General features: G+C 54.1%; 1 protein-coding gene across 2 annotated transcripts in view; it reads right to left on the bottom strand.

Annotated features, from left to right (window-relative positions):
• The window catches only part of OPCML (opioid binding protein/cell adhesion molecule like), a 1,015,531-nt gene that overhangs the window by 28,336 nt on the left and 964,543 nt on the right, over positions 1-22,652 (bottom strand). For both annotated transcript variants that reach the window (XM_075909407.2, XM_075909406.2), the window contains 3 exons: positions 12,907-13,041; positions 9,669-9,789; positions 7,879-8,030 (listed from right to left, as the gene is read on the bottom strand). In XM_075909407.2, coding sequence (XP_075765522.1) covers positions 7,879-8,030; positions 9,669-9,789; positions 12,907-13,041 — 408 coding nt within the window. The remainder of the gene's footprint in view (positions 1-7,878; positions 8,031-9,668; positions 9,790-12,906; positions 13,042-22,652) is intronic.

Genomic DNA, 22,652 nt, shown 5'->3' with positions numbered 1-22,652 from the left:
AAGACACACCTCTGACACGCCCCTGCCACGCCCCCATGGTCTTGAGGAAACCTGGAAGACACACCTCTGACACGCCCCCGCCACGCCCCCATGGTCTTGAGGAAACCTGGAAGACACACCCCTGACGCGCCCCCGCCACGCCCCCAGTAGTCTTGAGGAAACCTGGAAGACACACCCCTGACACGCCCCCGCCACACCCCCAGTAGTCTTGAGGAAACCTGGAAGACACACCCCTGACACACCCCCGCCACACCCCCCATAGTCTTGAGGAAACCTGGAAGACACACCCCTGACTCGCCCCCGCCACGCCCACAGCAGTCTTGAGGAAACCTGGAAGACACACCCCTGACACGCCCCCGCCACACCCCCAGTAGTCTTGAGGAAACCTGGAAGACACACCCCTGACACGCCCCCGCCACGCCCCCAGCAGTCTTGAGGAAACCTGGAAGACACACCCCAGACACACCCCCGCCACGCCCCCATAGTCTTGAGGAAACCTGCAAGACACACCCCTGACACGCCCCCGCCACACCCCCAGTAGTCTTGAGGAAACCTGGAAGACACACACCTGACACGCCCCCCCGCCACGCCCCCATAGCCTTGAGGAAACCTGGAAGACACACCCCTGACACGCCCCCGGCACGCCCCCATGGTCTTGAGGAAACCTGGAAGACACACCTCTGACACGCCCCCGCCACGCCCCCATGGTCTTGAGGAAACCTGGAAGACACACCCCTGACACGCCCCCGCCACACCCTCCCGTAGTCTTGAGGAAACCTGGAAGACACACCCCTGACACGCCCCCACCACGCCCCCATAGTCTTGAGGAAACCTGGAAGACACACCCCTGACACGCCCCCGCCACGCCCCCATGGTCTTGAGGAAACCTGGAAGACACACCCCTGACACGCCCCCGCCACACCCTCCCGTAGTCTTGAGGAAACCTGGAAGGCACACCCCTGACACGCTCCCCGCCACGCCCCCATAGTCTTGAGGAAACCTGCAAGACACACCCCTGATACGCCCCCGCCATGCCCCCCCCCATAGTCCTGAGGAAACCTGGAAGACACACCCCTGACACGCCCCCGCCACGCCCCCAGTAGTCTTGAGGAAACCTGGAAGGCACACCTATGACACGCCCCCGCCACACCCCCAGTAGTCTTGAGGAAACCTGGAAAACACACCCCTGACACGCCCCCGCCACGTCCTCATGGGCTTGAGAAAACCTGGAAGACACACCCCTGCCACGCCCCCATAGTCTTGAGGAAACCTGGAAGTCACGCCCGTGACACGCCCCCTCATAATCTTGGGGAAGCCTGGAAGACACACCCCTGACACGCCCCCCCACGCCCACCCCATAATCTTGAGGAAACTTGGAAGACACACCCCTGACACGCCCCCGCCACGCCCCCATAGGCTTGAGGAAACCTGGAAGACACGCCTCTGCCACGCCCCTATAGGCTTGAGGAAATCTGGAAGACACACCCCTGACACGCCCCCAGCAGTCTTGAGGAAACCTGGAAGACACACCCCCGCCACGCCCCCATAGTCTTGAGGAAACCTGGAAGACACACCCCTGACACACCCCCACCACGCCCCCATAGTCTTGAGGAAACCTGGAAGACACACCCCTGACACGACCCCGCCACGCCCCCATGGTCTTGAGGAAACCTGGAAGACACACCCCTGACACGCCGCCGCCACACCCTCCCGTAGTCTTGAGGAAACCTGGAAGGCACACCCCTGACACGCTCCCCGCCACGCCCCCATAGTCTTGAGGAAACCTGCAAGACACACCCCTGATACGCCCCCGCCATGCCCCCCCCCATAGTCCTGAGGAAACCTGGAAGACACACCCCTGACACGCCCCCGCCACGCCCCCAGTAGTCTTGAGGAAACCTGGAAGGCACACCTATGACACGCCCCCGCCACGCCCCCAGCAGTCTTGAGGAAACCTGGAAGACACACCCCTGACACGCCCCCGCCACACACCCAGTAGTCTTGAGGAAACCTGGAAGACACACCCCTGACACGCCCCCGCCACACACCCAGTAGTCTTGAGGAAACCTGCAAGACACACCCCTGATACTCCCCCGCCATGCCCCCATAGTCCTCAGGAAACCTGGAAGACACACCCCTGACACGCCCCCGCCACGTCCTCATGGGCTTGAGAAAACCTGGAAGACACACCCCTGCCACGCCCCCATAGTCTTGAGGAAACCTGGAAGTCACGCCCCTGACACGCCCCCTCATAATCTTGGGGAAGCCTGGAAGACACACCCCTGACACGCCCCCCCCACGCCCACCCCATAATCTTGAGGAAACTTGGAAGACACACCCCTGACACGCCCCCGCCACGCCCCCATAGGCTTGAGGAAACCTGGAAGACACGCCTCTGCCACGCCCCCGTCACGCCCCCATAGTCTTGAGGAAACCTGGAAGACACACCCCTGGTACGCCCCCGCCACACCCCCCATAGTCTTGAGGAAACCTGGAAGACACACCCCCACCACGCCCCTATAGGCTTGAGGAAATCTGGAAGATGCCCTCCCCCGCCCACCCCGGCCATGCCTCCCCTCCATAGTCTAGATAAAAGCTTAGATATGCCCCTGCTATACCCCCCCCCCACATACCCACACGCTTGAGGAAACAGGCCGGCCACATCCTCACCCCCCAGCCTCCACATCTCCACCGCTCCCACCCCCCATCATCTTGAGGAAAGCTGACAGACATGCCCCAGCCCCCACCCCCCCGCCATGCCCCTATATTCTTGGGGAAACCTGGAAGACACCCCCCGATACCCCACACACACCATCCCCCCTAGTATTGAGGAAACCTGAAAGACTCACCCCGACACACTCTTGCCATGACCCTATAGTCTTGAGGAAACCTGGCAGCCACACCTCGACACGTGCCCCCCCCCCCCACACCCCCCCCCCATAGTCTTGAGGCAGTCGGGATATGCCCCCCCACCACCACCACCCCCATAATTGGGATGAAAGCTGAGATACTCCCCTGCCACATCCCCATAGACTTGAGGAAACCTGGACAACACACCAGTCACATGCCTCCCGTCCCCCCAGTCCCCCCCCCACCCCCACACTACCACAGTATAGAGGAACGCTGAGACACGCCCCCTGCCCACACCCCTAGTCTTGCGGACACCTGAAAGATGCCCCTGCCACGGCCCCAAAGGCTCGAGGAGCCCTGAGACAAAGCCCCTGCCACACCCCTCACTCATCCCCGGCTCACCTGCCTCGTCTTGCGGAGACCCCACTGGCCCCCCCTATCACGCCCCTCCATAGGTTTGTGGCGCCCTGAAACCGGTCCCCACTACGTCCCGTGACGGCTTTAAAAATGCCCGCCAAGCCCCCTCAGCCCGTCTACCCGCAGGCATGTTTCGGGCAGCGTTGAATGGGGCTGCAATGCAGTAATCCAGTAACCGGTCGCTTCGGCAGGCCAGCCCCACCGCTTCCCCCCACAGGAGGGGGTGTCTCCAGTCTGGCCGAGCCCTCGTGCTGGCACAGGCCACCCAACACCCCATCTCTCTCTGTATCCCGGGCCCAATCCTGTCAGCAGCGGTTAAACGGTGGGGTGGGGTTTGTGCTAACGAAACACATCCAAGGAGGAGGAAGCTGAGACTGGACGCATCCCCTGCCCGCTGAACATTCATCTTCTGTGGCTCCCTGTAGCCGCTGGCACCAACCGGACTGGACGAGCGGCTGCTGCAAAGCGCTTTCATCCACGTCCCCTTCCAGACTGGGCTGTGCTCGCCCTGTAGCGCGTCGGCTACGTGTAGGGATGTCTTTGCTGAACGGCGGCACAAAGCTGGCCCCAGGCGGGCAAGGGAAGGGCACTGAGGTGGGAATTGGCTAAAAGTAGAGAGGTTAACACCTACAACTGGGGAGAACGCCCAGCCCCCAGCAACAATGAGGTAATTGGAAATAACAAAGGCACTGAAATTGGACACTGATTAGAGATCATATGTTTTAATAACAAAGGTCATTGTCTAGAATCACTCCCTTTGATTGCATAAAACAAAGACGTTTCTTTTCACGCTACCAGCTTTGTTTGAGAATGAAACAATGAAACCACTCTCTCTCATGCCTGGAAAGGCGGCTTTGCCTTTGCTTCACTTTCTTCTCCTCAGCCAGCGCTTTAGTGCACACGCCTTGCATGTTAGAGACAACCTTAACACACACCCTGGACCCCCCTCCACCACCACTTCTCTGATGGGCGGATAGGGCTAAATCCATAAAGCTGTTTGACTGGAATTGAAAAGATGCCATAACAGAAGGATTTCTATCAGAGGGGTAGCCGTGTTCGTCAGATACACAAAGAGGGTCTTTGCCCACGAAAGCTTATGCTCCACTACATCTGTTAGTCTATAAGGTGCCACAGGACTTGTCGTTGTTTATGCAGAAGGATTTCTGTTGATCATAAACAATGTTCCCGCTAAATTTTTTATCCATATGCAGATTTTTTCCATCCATGTGCAGAATAATTTTTCTACGTGCACCAAGGAATGTGTACCACCACCAGAAACACAAACCTAGCTGTGGGCACTCTGCTAATCAGCTGGGAAGCATTTGAATCGCTCCTGAGGGGCCACCCAAGCATTCAGCTTACAGGGAACTCTGATCATAAAGTTTGATTCCACCTCAAATGAGAAATCTGGGTTGCTGTCAAAATTATCAGTTTCCCTTTAAAGGTGTCCTGAAGAGGAAATTATACATATATATAATGGTGTTCCTTGTTATGTCTTCATGATGTACCACTGCAGCCTTATATATTTAATTTATTCTTCAACATACACCCCTTTGTTTGTTTTAAGTAATTAGAAGTAGCAGGAAAATCAAGTCTAGTCATCTCTGCTTTTGCTGAAGGACTTGATGGCATCTCAGAGAAAAGTTTGCCAAGCTCTGTCAGCTGTTGGTGGAATAGTGAATAATTAGCAGAGCGAATATTTTGTCTGTTTGTGGGACATTTGCATTAACTAGATTTAATAATAAAAGCAAGAACAATAATCATCAATCAGATTTTAGTATTGGTGGTGTCAAAATCCTCCAAGTTCTCCAGGCTGTGTCTAGACTGGCAAGTTTTTCCACAAAAGCAGCTGCTTTTGCAGAAAAACTTGCCAGCTGTCTACACTGGCCGCTTGAATTTCCGCAAGAACACTGACGATCTCATGTAAGAAATCAGTGCTTCTTGCGGAAATACTATGCTGCTCCCGTTCGGGCAAAAGTCCTTTTGCACAAAAGCTTTTGCACAAAAGGGCCAGTGTAGACAGCTCAGATTTATTTTGCACAAAAAAGTCCCGATCGCGAAAATAGCAATCGGGGCTTTTTTGCAGAAAAGCACGTCTAGATTGGCCACGGACGCTTTTCTTGAAAAAGTGCTTTTGTGTAAAAGCATCCGTGCCAATCTAGATGCTCTTTTCCGCAAATGCTTTTAACTGAAAAGTTTTCCGTTAAAAGCATTTGCGGAAAATCATGCCAGTCTAGACGTAGCCCCAGTGTCCAGAGAATTTTCCGAGGGTAAACGTGACCTCAATTTTACTGGTGAAATGAAGCAAGTGTCTACTTCTTACCTTGTCCCCATAATCCAGCTGTCTTTTAAATAGATCATAAAGAAATCAAAATTCAATCTTGGTTTTCCTTCAAAGGTCACCTTTAAGGCCTAATCTGCAGCCCTCTTGCAGCAGATAGGCCTTCAGATTGGTTCTGCTGTGTGTGTGCCCTGAGCATTTTTAGTTATTTAAATGTGGAACGCAAATAAGCATCAGACCTGAGATAAACAGTGCAACCCTACTGAGACCAGTGGATTTGCACCCTCCTAGATCTGAAATTGACTCTGCGCGGTCAAGTCCTCGAAGCATAAGCCCATCAAATAAACTCAACAGTGTTTCCCTGCTGGAGCATATGAACTCTGCAGACCGCTGGGGTCTTATTGAGAGTAATTTGTCCAAACCCCTTGATTATGCGAATGAATGTCAGGTCCCCTGTTACATTTGTATAACCGCATTTGCCCTGCTTTATACAAAACAACTAGAGGCTCGTTCTACCACAGCCAACAAATTCTCCCAACTAACAGCACTGCAAAGCAGCGCGTGCATCCGTGAAACTGGAATATGCTTTGCCAGATGGACTCCTGCAAAGACGAAAACAAAGCGGCTGTGACCACTGTGTATTTATACAAACCAGCTCCTTTCTGCATAGAAGAAAAATCTGCGCCCAGTGAGGGCTTTCCTTCCTTAGGACAGATCACTGGCCTTAAATCTATGCCCCTTTGGGCACATCTAGCATCCACTCCTGTTTTGAAGCAAGCCTACGAGGCAAAAGGTGTCTGGGTGTTGCAAGCAAACGTAGGAAGGAACAAGCTGTACCAACCTGCCAGTGCTGTGAGGTCACTTATTTCTAAAACAGAGGACAATGGAGACAGACAGAAAGAGAACAGAAATATACAGTTCATATTTTCAGACAGCTGATGAAGGGACGGTCATTAGAAAGGTGAGCACATAGTGATGACGACATGCAGGATGCTGATACGGTTACACAGAACAGGAAGTGCGGTTACTATTGGGGGTGGGGAAAGCCCGATAGTCTCTCCCTACATCCCGACTCACGTCTGCAATTCAGGTTCAGGGGGGCGGTCAATTTCTGAGTAACCCCATGTGTGGATACTAACTTCAGAATTAAGCAAGCCTTGTTCTGGTTTAGCTTAATCCAATTTGAAAATGGATTAAGTTACACAGGAACAAGGCAATCTTATTTCAGAGCAAGCACGTCCACACATGGAATTAATTGCGAATCGTTATTCTGGGAGAACTTCACGTGGACAGAAGCCCGCGGTGATGAGAGTCTACAGCGGAGCAAGCAATAGCTTATTCTGCCTGGGGTGTCTGCATGGATCTCAGCTGTGTACGTGGGATTATGAGCGGACTGAGGTTTGGGCAGAGAACATTGCTACATTTTCAGAAGCCAGACGAGACTGGCAGGGACGAGGAGATGATAAACATGGTCCTCTCTGGTCTGTGGGAAATGGTTTTTGGATAATGTGACCCGTTTCACAGGGAGGTCCCAGCAGAGCTGTGTCGCTTCGCCTTGAGAAAACGCTGAGCAGGACTACGATGGTGAAGGGGGGATTTTTATAGGCATAGGCATGAAGATGGAAGTGGGTTAATCAGGTGAGGAATGGAGAGTGATTATCACAAAGTTACAGATGCATCTGCTCCCCTTTGCAGGCTAGGAAAAAGGATTCCTTTCCTTTAGTGGAAGAAGAGAGGCACTGAGAGCCAGGCTTACCTAACCCCAGCTCAGCCCCAGACTCCAACCAGACTCACGCCGTGCCTAAGTTTACCTAGCTGTAAAATGCAGAGGATAGTGCCTGCCTGGGTGGATGCCCTCATGCGTGTACAGCGCTTTGGAGATGCAAGGTGTTAGATTTAATGCCCTTGTTGAGGGCATAACTGACGCATCCTCGCTAGTGGGGTGACCTCTAGCTCACAGAAAGAGAAAATATCCAGCGGCCTACATCTGTGCGCGTCAGTGAATAAGCAGGGTCCAGCTGGAAGGGCCTAATGTATTGGCAGCTTGGGCATGAGGAGGGGGCATTGAATTAAACGGACAGGCTCCACTTCCCAGTCTCCCAGTCCGAGAGGGGTACGCTGCTGTAGTATCATCATCTCCCTTGTTTTGCCATACGCCGCTTTACAGGCAAGAGCCAGGTTCGCGGCCTCCACCAGGCTGACGGCCCGTATGCCCAGGAAGCAGGACAGCCCCTGCCCCCCAACTTGGCAGGGGGTCGGAGTCCACCCTTTGCAAGGCTCAGTGGGGATCCAGCTCCCGCGGCCAGTGGGGCTCCGCCCCTCACACCTACCGTACAGGATGATACTGGCGTTGGTGTTCCCCAGCTTGTTGGTGGCCACGCAGGTGTAATTGCCGTAATCCTTCTCTGAGACGTTGAAGAAGGTCAGTGTGGACATGCGGCCCTTGTTCTCGATTCTCACGCCATCCAGCCCGTTGGCTAATCTGCGGGGCGAGAGGGATTGATCAAGGCCCATCCCACGCGGCCCCCCTCGAGAGTGAGTGGGAAAAGCCCCGGGAGTCCTTGGATCAAGAGGAGCTATCACCAGATCCTCCTCCTTTTAGCAGGCCTACAGGCACTGCCCCAAAGCCTCACTCCTCCCAGAGGTTCCCTGGTCCAGGACCGTTTCTTCCAGGTCACTGAGAAGTTGCCTCCCGCTAAAGGGACTCTCAGACCAGCCTGTCACTGAAGGTTCATCTCCACAGGGGTGGGAGGGTTAATGTTCAGCCCAGGCAGACATACCCATGCTAGCTCTCTGCTCAAGCCCGAGCGAAACACAGCAGCGTCACCAGGACAACACAGATGCTGGGATGGGCTAGGGTCCCGATAGTCAGCCTGGATTTCAGAGGGGTCTGTATTTGGGGGCAGCTTGACCTAGGGTTGTAAGCGACTAATCGACTAGTCAGCTACTCAACGCACTAGTTGACTAATCCCTTCCCCACCTCTTGCTGCCTCTATCAGAAAGCAGCAGCAAGCGGGAGGGGAGGGGGGGAAGAGGAAGTGGTGTTGGGGGGAGTCGGCTTAACAGCCGGTTCCCCCCCAGCTCCAGCTTCATGGGAGGGGGCAAGGGCGCAGCGGCAGCGTTCTCTCTCTGAAATGTACAAGAGTCCCTGTTGGGGCTCTTGTACATTTCCAAGTGGAAGCACCTGCCTGGAGCCCAGGGCCAGCGGGGGACTCCGAGCGTCTTCTGCTGGCCCCGGCTCCACGTGGCGTTTCAAGTGTTTCAAGCCCCTGCTGGGGTTCTCGTACATTTCCAAGGTGGACCGCAGCAGGGCTCTTCCGCCTTTGACATGGAGCAACATAAGGGCAGCTCTTGCTACATTTCAAAGCGGAAGCGCCCTTCTCGACTAATCAAATAGTCCAAGGAAATCCCATCGACTAGTCGATTATTGATTAATCTAATTTTAACATCCCTCGCTTGACCATCCCATCACCCACCCAGATGCAGCAACATGGCTAATTTTCGCCTACTGGCTTCATCAGAGCTGGCAGGAGTATGTCCCCCTGAGCTTCAAATCCTACATCCTGAGCCAGAGGAGATGGACTCTGAGTCTCTATCTCTTAACCGCACGGAGCCATTCGGATCCCAGCAGAGCACTCCAGGTTAGCAAGAGCACCTTCCCCACCCTTCTGAAACAGCCGCAAGGCAGAAGTTCCTCCTGTTAAAATCCTAGAACTGGAAGGAACCTGGAGAGGTCAAGTCCAGTCCCCTGTGCTCACGGCAGGGCCAAGCACCGTCTAGACCATCCCTGACCAGTCTGTCTAACCTGCTCTTAAATATCCCCAGAGATGGAGATTCCACAACATCCCTAGGCAATTTATTCCAGTGTGTAACCACCCTGACAGGTAGGAAGTTTTTCCTAATGTCCAACCTGAACCTTCCTCGCCTCTTGCAGGATCCTTTCCTCACAGGGACGTCTGCAGCAAGATTGCCTCCCCCACAGAAATATATTGCAACGAAGTGTAATTATCTCTCCTGGCCATGCTGACAGATGGCCACCCTGACCCAAGAGCGTCAGCACTCCCCTCCTGCCAAGAACACAGCCTGGGATCTGCCAGGCCCTGGCCGCCTGTTTAGTTACCTCGTTTCTTCCTTAAACCACTGAAATTCTGCGACAGGAACGGCCGAGGCCTCGCAGCGCAGGATCCCCTTCTGGCCCACCGAGGCGCCGATGTTCTTGGTGTTGGAGATGTACGGGGGGTCTGCGGAGCAAAGCAGCGTTATCCCCGAGGGAGGGATGGAGCAGCGGGAGCCTGGGATACGCCGCTGCAATTGGGAGGGACCAAGCCAGACGTGGGGAGAACCACGGCATTACAGGGCTGCTTGGAACCCCGTTCTGGGACTGCAGGGCAGGACACGGATCCACCTCCGGAAGAGGCAGAGTTACGCACGGACCCTTCCTGAAAAGGACACCCCATTGTATGGTTCCGTATTTTCCCCCTTCCTTTCTCAATCCGCCTGAGCCATCTCCTGCCCCTCCTCATCTGCCCCTTTCGGCCTCTTTTCTCTGGGGCTGTCTCCTTTCCCAGCGGGGTGGGGACCCACTGGGGAGGAGCTGGAAACAGGGCCAGTAGCAAGAGGAGGAAAAGCAGGTGTGAGCAGGGAGCCATCCGTGAGCCCCGCTGGTGGGGGGGGAGGTGGGCCAAGAGCTGGTTAAGCCAGACAGCGTAGGTGGTGGGGCTGGCAGCAATTGGGGATGGAGACAAAGAGGAGCCTGAGCCAATCCCAGTACAAGGTGATCTCCCCGCTGCAAATATAGCCAGTGTCTAGCCAACATGGGACAGCCAAGAGGGTTGATTGGCCAGCATGAAAAGAGACGTCCTGACAGGACAGAGGACCACAGGGGACACCATAACGGTGGCCAACACTCATTGGGCCCCGGGTGAGCAGCCTCAGGAAAGAAACCAAAGGCAAAACCAGCCAGGGGGAGCAAAGTCTCCGCTCACCCCCCGCCAGCTCAGTGATGGGCCACAGCATGGATGATGCTTGGAGCTGCCCGGGCCCCATCTCCTGCTAGAGAAAAGGGTTCAGGCCCAGGGCAGCCACGTCAGCACTAACTCATTTCGAAAGCCCGTTGTCAATTCGATTTCACGCCGAATCTTTGGGATTCTCAGTTAGAATCCTAGAGCTGGAAGAGACCTCAGGAGTCATCAAGTCCAGCCCCCTGCCCAACGCAGGACCAACCCCAACTAGATCAACCCAGCCAGGGCTTTGTTAAGCCAGGACTTAAAAACCTCTAGGGATGGCGATTCTACCACCTCCCTAGGGATCCCATCCCAGTGCTTCCCACCCACCTAGGGAAATCGTTTTTCCTAATCTCCAATCTAGCCCTCCCCTCTGGTCGCTGGACTGTGCGGGACACACATTTCACACGGGAGATGCCACAGGCACAGACAGAACTTCAGAGCTTGCAGAATGGGAAGGGAAGTTGCATTGCAGGGTGCTACCTCTGAACGCCATAATCCCACCTAACAGGACGGGTGCCCTAATATGGGCAATTGGAATGCACCAGGCTCTACCCTCCCTCCAGGGCCCCTCGGCTTCATTGCCATGTAATTCAGATCCCACACGGGGCTAACCTTCAAGCTCTAATCTGACCGGGAAAGTTCCCTGGTTTCTCCGTACCTGGGCAGCTTTTAAACCCTTCTGTTGTGCCAAGAAACAGGCCAAAAATCCGGTTGGACCTAGACAAAAAGACTAGCTTGGAGTGGTGAGCCTAGGCCGAACAATGTATGCCAAGGCGTCCACCTCCCGGTACGCAGAAGGGTCACTGTCAAGCATAGCCCTGAGCCATTCCAATCCCAGTTTTGCACGTGCAGAGAACAGCTCGACTGTGCCCGTTTCACCCACCTCTGCTAAACCCACTTCTCCCTGTGTCAGGAGGGAAGAGGATTACAACAGCAGAATCCTGATTGAAAAGAAAAGACCAGCAGGTAGCAGAGGAGCCCTTCATCTCAAAGACACTCAGGGGTTTTAAGCTTCTCGGAGGTGCAAAAGAATTCAAGTCACCCCTGAAATGCCAACGAGCGTAGCCACTCCTCCGCTGTTCTGCCTTGGCACGTCATCTGAAGTCTTTAAATTGTCAGGGCTCTAAATTCCTAACCATGCTTCTAAAGAACAAATTGTCCTACAATGTGAATGCTTTAAGCTTAATGAAATGTATATATGTGATTTTCTTACAGCAATTTAGTGGATATAAAAACTCTACAAGCTCCCGCCTAAAAGGAAGGATATTTAATGTGCTCTGTGTGTGGTGAGCCACTAGAGATTTTTTCCCCCTGAATTGCTCCTCGGGAAAAAGGTATTACCATTTATGTCCCCGCTATAAATAGTCTGTAAGGGATGCTGACGTAGATGTTATCTGCTTTAGTTTTTTTTCAGGAGTTTATGGCTGTAGTTCAGCTGTTCTGACACACACGCACGCCCGAGCCGGCACTGGTACACTACGATCTCAGCCATGCATCCCCCTCGCCTGGGGCTGTTCATGATCTTCTACACCCCTGCAAAGCAGTGAAATCCAGGCGCTCGAATCCCCATGCCAGCGGGTCGGGAAAGGAAAGCTATGGGTCCTTAGGACTGCCCATCATCCCCCCGGGTGCGGCAGCACCGGAGCCGAGGGGACAATTCCCAGTGCAAGGAGACACAATGGCAGTAGCTCTGAGCCACTGAGTGTGCAAACAACTAGCCACCCTTAGTACATGCCTAGAGTCTTGGATGCTCAGAACACTGGCCCTTTAAATCACCACCACATCACTGCGCGGTGTGCTCCAGGCAGCTCTAAGGGTGGGGAGAGGGGGAGGCATGACATAGTGCGCTCTGGGCATGCTGTTGAGAGCTGGCTGCCCCAGCCTGGCCCCTTCTGCCTGAGACTCCGCCCCTTCCACCCGAGACTCCGCCCCTTCCACCCGAGACTCCGCCCCTTCCACCCGAGACTCCGCCCCTTCTGGGAGCATGAAGTTAGTTCTCCCACCGCCTTATCCAGAGGCCCCTTGCGGCTATTGGCTCCCCGATGGGCTGACACTCCATCAGCTGTCCCCCCCGCCACTCGCCCAGCGTGACTATATTTTATTGCTAGCTGGGTTGGCGCTGGTATAGGTACCTCCCCCTGAGCGGGGAATGACACCTTCTGCCTGCAGTGTATACAGCCCCCCAACAGCACGGTCTACAGAGCAGAAGAGGCAGTTGGGTGAACAGACAGCATCACGCCCATCAGGGTTCAGGGAGGGCAAAAGCCAGAATGATCCCTTTGATAAGGCCCCACCACTAGAGCGAGCAAGGGGGTGAGCAAGGAGACGGGATCAGGCCTGCGCCCTGCTTACAGTTTACGGTGACTTTCACTCTCCGGATGTCTGGGGCAGCGACGTCATTGACAGCGCTGCATTCGTACTCCCCGGACTGATCCCTGGTGATCCCCGAGATCTCCAAGTACTCGTCTTCGCTCACAAAGCCCCGGCCTGCAGGAGAGAAGGCACAAAGAGATCAGCCCCCAAACCCACTGCCTCCTTTCCCATTGGTCAGCGGCAATAAAATCAGCTGGGGATTCCGGTGGACTTGCGCCGGTTTCCCTGGGATCAGAATCAGGCTCTCTGTCACACGCACAGATCCCAGGTGCCACATCTCCCTGCAGCTGTAAGAGAAGTGAATTCCTGGCGGTCCCTCATTTTAAAACATGATTGCCTATAGCAGACCCTGGAACCGATTCTCCCCTCGCTCTGGCTCCAGCTGTAGACAGAGGTGCCAAACCTCTGCAGAGGGCTGGAGAATAGCCTCTCCACGGTGCAGGGGCCAATGTCAGTGTGTCCGAGGCAAGGCTGGGTTGCATACGGTCAGGCGGGGGAGCAGCCACGGTGCTTTAGGCTCCAGCTATTCTGGGCCGGTGCATGGACCTGGGAAGGCTGCACCCCACAGCAGCTGCTCCCGTTTATCCTTGGGGCTGTTCTGTTCCCAAAGCAGCGCCAAGGCAAAGCCCTGGAGCTGCGCTTTTCATGGTGCCTTGGCCAGGAGCCACAGCACAGAATCTAGCCAGCAATGTTAAGTAACCTTAATCCATTGTAGGGACAAATTGTTACACCTGAAAAGCACGCGAGGCGCTCTTACTCCTGTGGCCACTTCTGCGGCCTGCTCACTGCTCTGCATTTCACTCTGCTAGGGCGCTCACATTAGACAGGCCAGCATCATTTCCCATGGTCATTCATTAGCACCTCGCTGCTGTGTTTGGGTTCTCGATGCTGAGAGGGGCGGGTGTATGTTTTGAAGCCGGGGGCTAAAATATTATTAATAATTGATCCCGGGGCAAAGAAATGGGACAGGGAGTCAAGTCCCCTGGTTCTATGCCCAGTTGTGCCATTTATAGGCTGTAATCATTGGCTAGTCGCGCTCTGTGCCTCAGTTTCCCTGTCTGTGGTGAAATGGGGGTAATGATCGTTCCCGGCCTCCCAGGGATGTTCAGAGGTTTAATTCAGAACATCTATAAAGTATGGTAAAGACAAGACTTTATTCTCAGCTGGCAGTGTGGGGATGTATACCGGCCACTCTCCGCTCAAAGGGAGGAGGATGTATTTAATTTCAGTGGCGACGTGAGTTAGCTGCAGCATTCGTATCATGAGCCCAGGGGCATTAGCACAAAGTGCCACAGAACAGCAAAGGCCAGTCGCTGGGTGGTAATGTTCCCTCCTGCACACCAGCCCTCTCTGGAAGCTAACGGTTGCTGCTCTATCAGTGTGGTTATTCTCGTTACCCGGGCTCCGCTGTGCAAGGCGCTGTACAAACACACAGAAGCAGACTGGCCCTGCCCAGTGCAAATATATTTGAAGTTATAAGGGCTGCAGTATTGCTCCAAAGAGGGGATTCTAACCGGCGGGTCTCAGCACTGCAGAGCATCTTTGCCAGGGAACTGAGAATCGGACTGTGATGTCCTGACTGTGTAGTTCAGGGCAGTGCGTGACCGTGACCAAATGGCACCCCCTACTGGTACAGAATTAGTTTTGGGCTCTGCTCCCTCTCTCCTTCCCGCACACTCTGTCTACAGAGGAGGAATGCAACGGCTGCGTCTTCCTTCTCCTCCAACGTCCTTCTCCAGCTGCTCTAGAAGCAATAGCAATTCTTTGTCTATTTGCTCATTGAGGTCTAGGATACTTTGTATCATAGAATGACAGAACCCTAGGTCTGGAAGAGACCTCAGGAAGTCATCAAGTCCAGCCCCCTGCCCAAAGCAGGACCAATCCCAACTCAATCATCCCAGCCAGGGCTTTGTCAAGCCAAGACTTAAAAACAGGCACCAGTGTTCTCATTCTGCCTAGGCCGGACAGAAGAAACTCTTCTCAACTCTTCTCAACTGGAGCTAAGGAGAGCCATACATGTACTGATCTAAGAGGCATTGCTCAGACATTGGAGATATTCAAAAGCAGGTTGTATAGGGATGGTCTAGACAGTGCTTGCTCCTGCCATGAGGGCAGGGGGCTGGACTTGATGCTCTCTTGCGGTCCCTTCCAGTTCTAGTGTTCTATGATTCTATGCTTCTAGCTGTGCAAAGCTGTCTGCTGGAGATTGGGGAAAGAGTCTATTGATCTAACACTCCACCCAAATAGTGATCAAGCAAGGGTGCCATTTATGGAGGGATGGGGGGCAGGAGTGAATTTGAACCCTAGATTTCATAACTGAAGTCTGCTGCAAGCCTATGCCCTGACTCTTGAGGCAGTTCTTTGTCTCAGTAGAATCATAGGGCTGTAGGAGACCATAAGGAGGTCATCAAGTTCAATCCCCAGCAATCTCTCCACATAAGGAATTGAACCTGGGTGGCAAGAATGGGAACCTTGCATGATACCAGCAGTGTGGCATGCAACAGAGTTCGAGCTTCTCGCAGCTTTGCCTTTGGGGCAGGGAATGTGTTATAAAAAGAGGGAAGCAGGGTGATGAAGCATAACAAAAGGCTGGGCTCTCAAGTCATTGAAGGATTGTTCGATCATTATGGAAACATTGCCTGGTACTCATTTAAAAGATAGGAGAAAATAATAGGAATGAGTGTTGTGCTGCTGGGATTCGCATATGGACCACTGCTGTTAAACTTTTAGATGTTCTTGAAAAAGAGGCAAACAATGACTAATCCAAAGCTGACTGCAAAGAGTCACAGAGAGATCTCACAAAACCAGGTGACTGGGCAACATAAGGGCAGATGGAATTGAGTGTTGATAAGTGCAAAGCACAGGTGGCCTCCAACTTGCGACGCTTCCCCCGAAACCGATCGCATCACAAGTCGGGGGCATCATAACTCAAACCCGCAATGTACGATAGGCTCTGTGTGGGCTGAGGATGTAAGTCAGGCGTTTGTGGCCCCTTCTGCCCTTACAAAAATAAGTCGTAAGTGCAAGGGATCACAACTCGGACCGTCGTAATGCAGGGGTTTCCTGTAATGCACATGGAAAATACATCCCAATGATAGATTTTAAAAAAATGATGGGGTCTAAAATAGGTCTAAAAAGAGATCTTGGAATCACTGTGGATAGTTCCCTGAAAACATCTGTCCAATATGCAGTGGCAGGCTAAAAACTAACAAGCTAGCAAAATACTGGAAGTCATTAGGAAAGGAATAGATAAGACGACAAAATACCACATTGCCTCTACATAACGTCATTGTATGTCCACAACTTGAATACTGCATGTAGATCTGGTCACCCCATTTGAAAAAAAGATGTATTGAATTTGGAAAAGGTACAGAAAGGACACCAGAAATGATTAAGGCTAAGGAACTGCTTCCATATGAGGAGAGATTAACAAGACTGGGACTTTTCAGATTGGAAATAACTAAAGGGTGGGGGGATACATTAGGGCTGTGTCTAGACTGGCCAGTTTTTCCAGAAAATCAGCCTCTTTTCTGGAAAAACTTGCCAGCTGTCTACACTGGCCACTTGAATTTCCACAAAAGCACTGACTTCCTACTGTAAGAAATCAGTGCTTCTTGCGGAAATACTATGCTGCTCCCGTTCGGGCAAAAGTCTTTTTACGCAAAACTTTTGCACAAAAGGGCCAGTGTAGACAGCTCAGCTTTGTTTTCTGCAAAAAAGCCCCGATCGCAAAAATGGCCATCGGGGCTTTTTTGCGGAAAAGCGCGTCTAGATTGGCACGGACGCTTTTCCACAGAAAGTACTTTTGCAGAAAGCGTCCATGCCAATCTAGACGCTCTGTTCCGAAAATGCTTTTAACGTAAAACTTTTCCATTAAAAGCATTTCTGGAAAATCATGCCAGCCTAGAAGTCTAGAAAATCATGAATGGCATGGAAAAATGAGTGTGGTTATTCTTGTGGAAAAATAGAATAGGAAATGTTATTTATTCCCTCACTAACGTAACACAAGAAGCTGACCCAATTAAATTTATAGGCAGCAGATTTAAAAGAAACAAAATAAGTGACAGAATGGATCATGATGATTGCCTCCTCTGTGTATTCCTTCTGAAGCACCTGGCATTGGCCACTATTGGAAGACAGGATACAGGGCTAGAACGACCTTTGGTCCGACCCTGTATGGCCATCCTGATGCTTGTATATAGATCTAAAATATATCTGCCCCCTTGTTGTAACCCACTAGACCCCACTCCCCTTCCAGAGCTGAGAAAGTCCAGCAGTCCTGACAGGATCTGTCTCTCTAAACAGAGTTACTAACCAAGTAAGAACATACTTTACAATGTTAAGGCTAACCAGTGTCCTTTAAGTAACTTGCCACAAGATGTCAGAATATAATATTTATTAAATTTTCTTTCTTTGATATAGGAATTGAATGCAGTGCTCCTGTCAGCTAACTGCTAAGCTGTCTGCCAAAAAAAAGTAGAGTTTTCCAGTTCCTTAGTAGCCCCTGGATAGAGGTGATGTCTGTGTGTGGGGGGACGGGGGAGCCGTGGATGGGGTTGGTCCCCCCCTGCATTTGGTGGGATTAGCCTCCGCCCCAAAAGCCTGCCCTAGTTTAACCTATAAGGATCAAACCATGAGCAAGTGCTGCACAGTCATTTTCATATGCTGGAACCAAAAAAGAAGAAAAGCCACAACACTGCGCACAGGAATCACTGCCGAACAACACTTCCAGCACATCTTGCTGATATTATCCAGGAATTGCAAGTGTTTCAAGCCAGGAAATAACAACGTTGACTGCAAAAGCCTCCTTGCTTGGCAGACAAAACTGTCCCTTGCGAGGGAAATTCATAGAGAGCGTGGGGTGGAGACGACAGAGTGGGACGACGAACAAGTAATGACCGGGTAGCGGGAGGGGGGGGGGAGAATGAAGCGGATAAGTGACGACGACACTTTGTTAGTGAGTCTTTTCTGTAATGATCCCATAATCCTGGGGTCTTTATGGACCCGGCCTATCCGCCCGGCGATCTCTATAAAAGATGATTGGGAGTAAAAGAAAATAGATTCGACGAGCCGGCGACAGACAAACATAAATAACCCAGGTGATTTCTTTCGGTGGAGAAGGGGCCTTGGGAAGAGATAAGCCCAGCTCGCTACATTAGAGAGATAAGGATCTACACGGATACAAATGGGTGCTCTCAGACGAGCCTGCGTGACAGACATGGAGCCATCAATCATGGGGGGGCGCGCTGGAGAGGGGATCTGCAGCAGCCGAGCGGCCGGCATGCACCAGGTCACTTGCCAGACCCTGCGTCCGGCGGCAGAACAGGCACGTGGGGTCTCTCAGGAAGCGATTCCCGACTTTTTTGATGCCAGGGACCGGCAAACCCATTCACAAACTTTTGGCAGACCGGCAACTTTTTATATGCATATTTGTATATTAATTATGCAAATAATTAATATGCAAATATGGCAATAGTTTTACCAGCCAGCCAAAAGCTCTGGCTTTCAGAGCCCTTCACCCCTCCACTACTCCCCCCCCCCCGTGCCAGCCACTGACTCCAGAGTTCCCTGCACCCAACCCCCCCATGCCAGTCTCCCCTTACAGCCCTCCCACCAAATCCCCCAGTGCCAGCCCTAACCCCTAGAGCCTCCCACCCCTCCACTACCCCCCTGCCAGCCACTGACTCCAGAGTTCCCTGCACCCAACCCCCCCCCCCCGTGCCAGTGTCCTGTGCCAGCCTCCTGTTTCCAGAGCTCCGTTGCACCCAAGCCCCCCAGAGTCTCACCCCAGTCCCAGCCCCCAATATTAGCCCTGTCTCCAGAGCCCCACAGTGCCAGCTCCCCACCATGGATGTCCCAGTGCCCCCCAGGCTCGGCGGTGTCTGCGGCAGGGACGGGTGCACGTTTCTGGTGGCTCGAGAGTTCCTCCCCAGGCTGTTAACAGTTGGGGCCTAGAGGCGCAGGGTCACTCAGCCTGTGCACGTCTCGGGCTCGTGGCACCCACCCAATAGCCGGGTGCTACTAGCCCCCCTGACACCTGCCGGTTTGAGTCATGGAGCCCGGCTCTCCCACTCAACTCCGACCAGTGCTGCTGGCTGGGAAAGGGCCAGACACGTGGTACAGTCCAGAGCTGGCAGGAGAGACCCTGTGGAAATCGTGGACACCCAGCGTGGCTCTCCAGCGCCTCTAACCTGATCCTCCTCCTTGGTATCGATAAAGGCCGGGACGCTCACGGCTGCGAAGGCTCCGCCCCTCGGTCCCGAATACGCCGCCCACAACGGAAAGGATACGGGGCAGCCGCTCGCCACGCAGCCCTGCCGGGTGGCTGCCACCAGAGCTGGAACTAGGGCTGTGGTGAGGCTGCCCCAGTAGCACAGCCTCACGGCGGGCCGGCGCCAGCCTAGCACACAGAGCAGCCCGCAGCACCGCTCACCATGGGAGGAGAATGTGTAGTGCACACGCAGGCGCGCACCTCATGGGCCACAGCTCTCCTCAGAGGACAGGGCTCATTAGCAGCTGGGGGCATGGCCTGGCAGAGTGCCGCAGCCCGGCAGGCAGAGGTCCACGGACCGGTGGGTGGGAACCGCTGCTCTACGGGAGACATGCTGCTTGGCTCTTCCCAGCCTCCCTGAGAATAAACAGGCCACTCCCCGATGCCCTTCGGCAAGAGGGTCTCCAGGATGAAGACAGACCCTGTAGTATGATGGGAAGAGGGAAGCACAGAGCCAACGGGCTGCAGCACTTCCTTAGAGCAGGGCTTTTCATGGCGCCCCACCACTGGGGGCTGGAATGTCGGGCACTGAGTGTCGGTGCTGCAGGGGGGTCAGGTGAGCAGTGGGGGGCTAAGGCAGCTCCCCATCTCTCCTGGCACCACAGACTGTGCTGCATCCCAGAAGCAGCCGGCAGCAGGCCCAGCACCTCATAGACTCATAGACTTTAAGGTCAGAAGGGACCATTATGATCATCTAGTCTGACCCCCTGCACAGTGCAGGCCACAGAATCTCGCCCACCCCTCCTAGAATAATCCTCTCACCTATGTCTCAGATATTGAAGCCTTCAAATACTTTGAAGGCCCCAAGATGCAGAGAACCCTCCAGCTGTGATCTGCACCCCATGCTACAGAGGAAGGCGAAAAACCTCCAGGGCCTCTGCCAGTCTACCCTGGGGGAAAATTCCTTCCCGACCCCAAATATGGCGATCAGCTGAATCCTGAGCATGTGGGCAAGACTCACCAGCCAGACACCCAGAAAGTTCTCTATAGTAACTCCTATCATCCCTCCATTGATCTATTTCCCACTGATAATGAATGGTCAATTAGTTACCAAGATCATGTTATCTCATCAAACCATCCCCTTCATAAACCCATCTAGCTTAATCCTAGGTGGGGAGGGGGAGGAGCACACAGGGCTCCATGCGCTGCCCCTGCCCCAAGCACTAGCTCTGTATTCCCAGTGGCTGCTCCTGGGAGCAGGAGAGGAAGGAAGCTGCCTTAGCCTGCCTACTGCACCATGACTGGGAGCCGCTCATGGTAAGCCCCTCCTGCCCAAGCCCTGCCCCCCCAAGCTGGAGCTCCCTCCTACACCCCGAAGCTCCCCTCCCCAGGCCCATCCTAGAACCCCCCCTCTAGTCAGAATACGTTGGGCCGCAGTATCAACAATTTTCTTCAACTGGGTCATGAGAACATACGCTGGACAACCACTGGCTGAGACCGTTCGCACGGACGGCCATGCTGGGTCGGACCAAAGGCCCACAGTGCTCGGTACCGTGTCTCCCATCAGTGGGTGCTGCTAGGAGATCCTGGACCAATGAGCAGAACGGGGCAATCATGAAGCCCCCCCGATGGGGAGGCCCAGCCTCGGGCACTCCCCATCACTCAGCACTTGCTGGAGCCAAATGGGGCTTTCACGCCCCGCTCTGGAGAGCCCAGGTTGTTGTCGCCCGGAGCTCCGGCTGCTAGGATACCTGAGGTGAAGTGACATGACAAGGGAGATGCCTTGGAAGGGAGGGACACAGAGCCCTAAAAGGGACCAGGAGGTGAAGAAGGAGGCTGAGGTGAGTAGGAAAGGCAGAGGCTGTGGGGGAAGAGGGAGCTGAAAAAAGGCCGGGGGGGGGGGCCCTCCAAGCTACCAGCCATCTTCCCCCAGCATCCCCCCCTCCCGAGAATTTAATTGCTGCGATGGAGGAGCGGATTCCTCCCACTCGTTAAGTGCGGGGACGGGCAGCGCACTGCATTTCATCCTTGGAGCCGCCGCCACGCCGGAGTTAATGAAAAGTGTGATAAACCCCCAGTTTCATTCTGCCTTAATTAGTCCCCATGATTGGATTGTGCTGACGTCGGCCTGGTTTGGAGAAAGCGCCCCGGGGTCAGCATCTAGCTGGCTGGCGGAGCGGGAGGAGGCCGTTTGTCCAGGGTTGGGAGGGACTCTGACTGCAGCAGCTGTGACAGGGCTTTGCAGGATCGCTCCCCTCCCCCCCCCCCCCCCCGGCTCCTGCTCACTAACTCCCCCCACAGCCTCCTGCTGCCGCGCAGGTGCTGGGCTCGGTGTCTTTCCCCAGAGCTGCAGGGCAACCCTAAGGCAACGTGCGAATGTGCCAGGAGTTCTTCCTGTGCAGACGAGGAGAGATGCGGGCACAGGACACACAAGACTCTGCTCCCCCCATTCCTTTGTCTCACCCAGCCCTCCATTCCAGACGTGGCCACAGCTGGTCACCCATCCCCTGGGCCATGCAAGCATCCCTGGAAGGTCAACACAGCCGAGACCTGGAGGGGACAGGGCCTTTCATTCTCATGGAGAACCCAGTGCCGGGGATCCAGGAGCTCTACCAAGGCGGGATGGAGGGAGGCCATTGCCCCAGCTGTGTGGGGCTGGGTGGGGAGCAGGCAGGTACCAGTAACTTGTTTAGATTGCAGCTCTTTGAGCCAGGACCCATCTTTCTGTGCTGTTTGTACAGCGCCTAGCACAACGGGACCAATACAAACAGGAAGCGCGATTAATAAAATGCCCTGCAGGTTGAAAGCAACGTCTTCAACTCCGCCTGGTGGCAGCCACCAGGCAGATCCAGTAGGTGCTTTAAACACGGGCATGCCTGGAGGAGAGGGAAGGTTTGTTTTCCATTAACCGAAGGGTGACCCTAGTTCTTTCCCGTGGGTAGAACAGACGACTATGAACAAAGGTTCCTGCGTTCTAGCTCCAGCCCTCGGCCGCCTGTGGGCTGAGGTCAGTGGCGTAACCTCTCTGGAGACAGTTCCTTCCTCGGGCGCGCTCCGAGCTCTCACTCACCCGTGTGTTGTAGCGATTCAATGAGGCCCTTTGAGACGCTCGAAGGCAACGGGCAACATAACTGCAAAGTCCTCTTGGCAAAGCAGCCCGATTAATGACATCGGCCTGACCTTTCCCGCCAGCCACATGGACACCGGCGACAGCTCCAGACATTCGAGCCCGGATGCCGCACAGCGCGAGGAAAGGCAGCTGGGGGGAGACGAACATCCTGACTGACAGGCCGAGATGGCAGCGGGGCCTTGCAAACCCAAGAGGTCTGCTGGCACGGTCTGGCTGCGAGGGTTGCTGAAAGCCTGGGGTTATTACCATAGGAGGCAGGATTGAAAGCGGCAGCTCTACTGCATGCAACCCCATCCCCCCGTCCTTCTAACACTAACCAAAACTGATGGGGCTAAGTTGCCCTCCGTTAGACCAGGACAATGCCGCTGAAGCAACCTCAGCACA

The sequence above is a fragment of the Pelodiscus sinensis genome, chromosome 25, assembly GCF_052426305.1.
Source record: "Pelodiscus sinensis isolate ZL-2025 chromosome 25, ASM5242630v1, whole genome shotgun sequence".
Lineage (NCBI taxonomy): Eukaryota > Metazoa > Chordata > Testudines > Trionychidae > Pelodiscus > Pelodiscus sinensis.
Note: the sequence above shows the minus strand (reverse complement) of the source record. Positions and strands in the feature narration are given on the sequence as shown.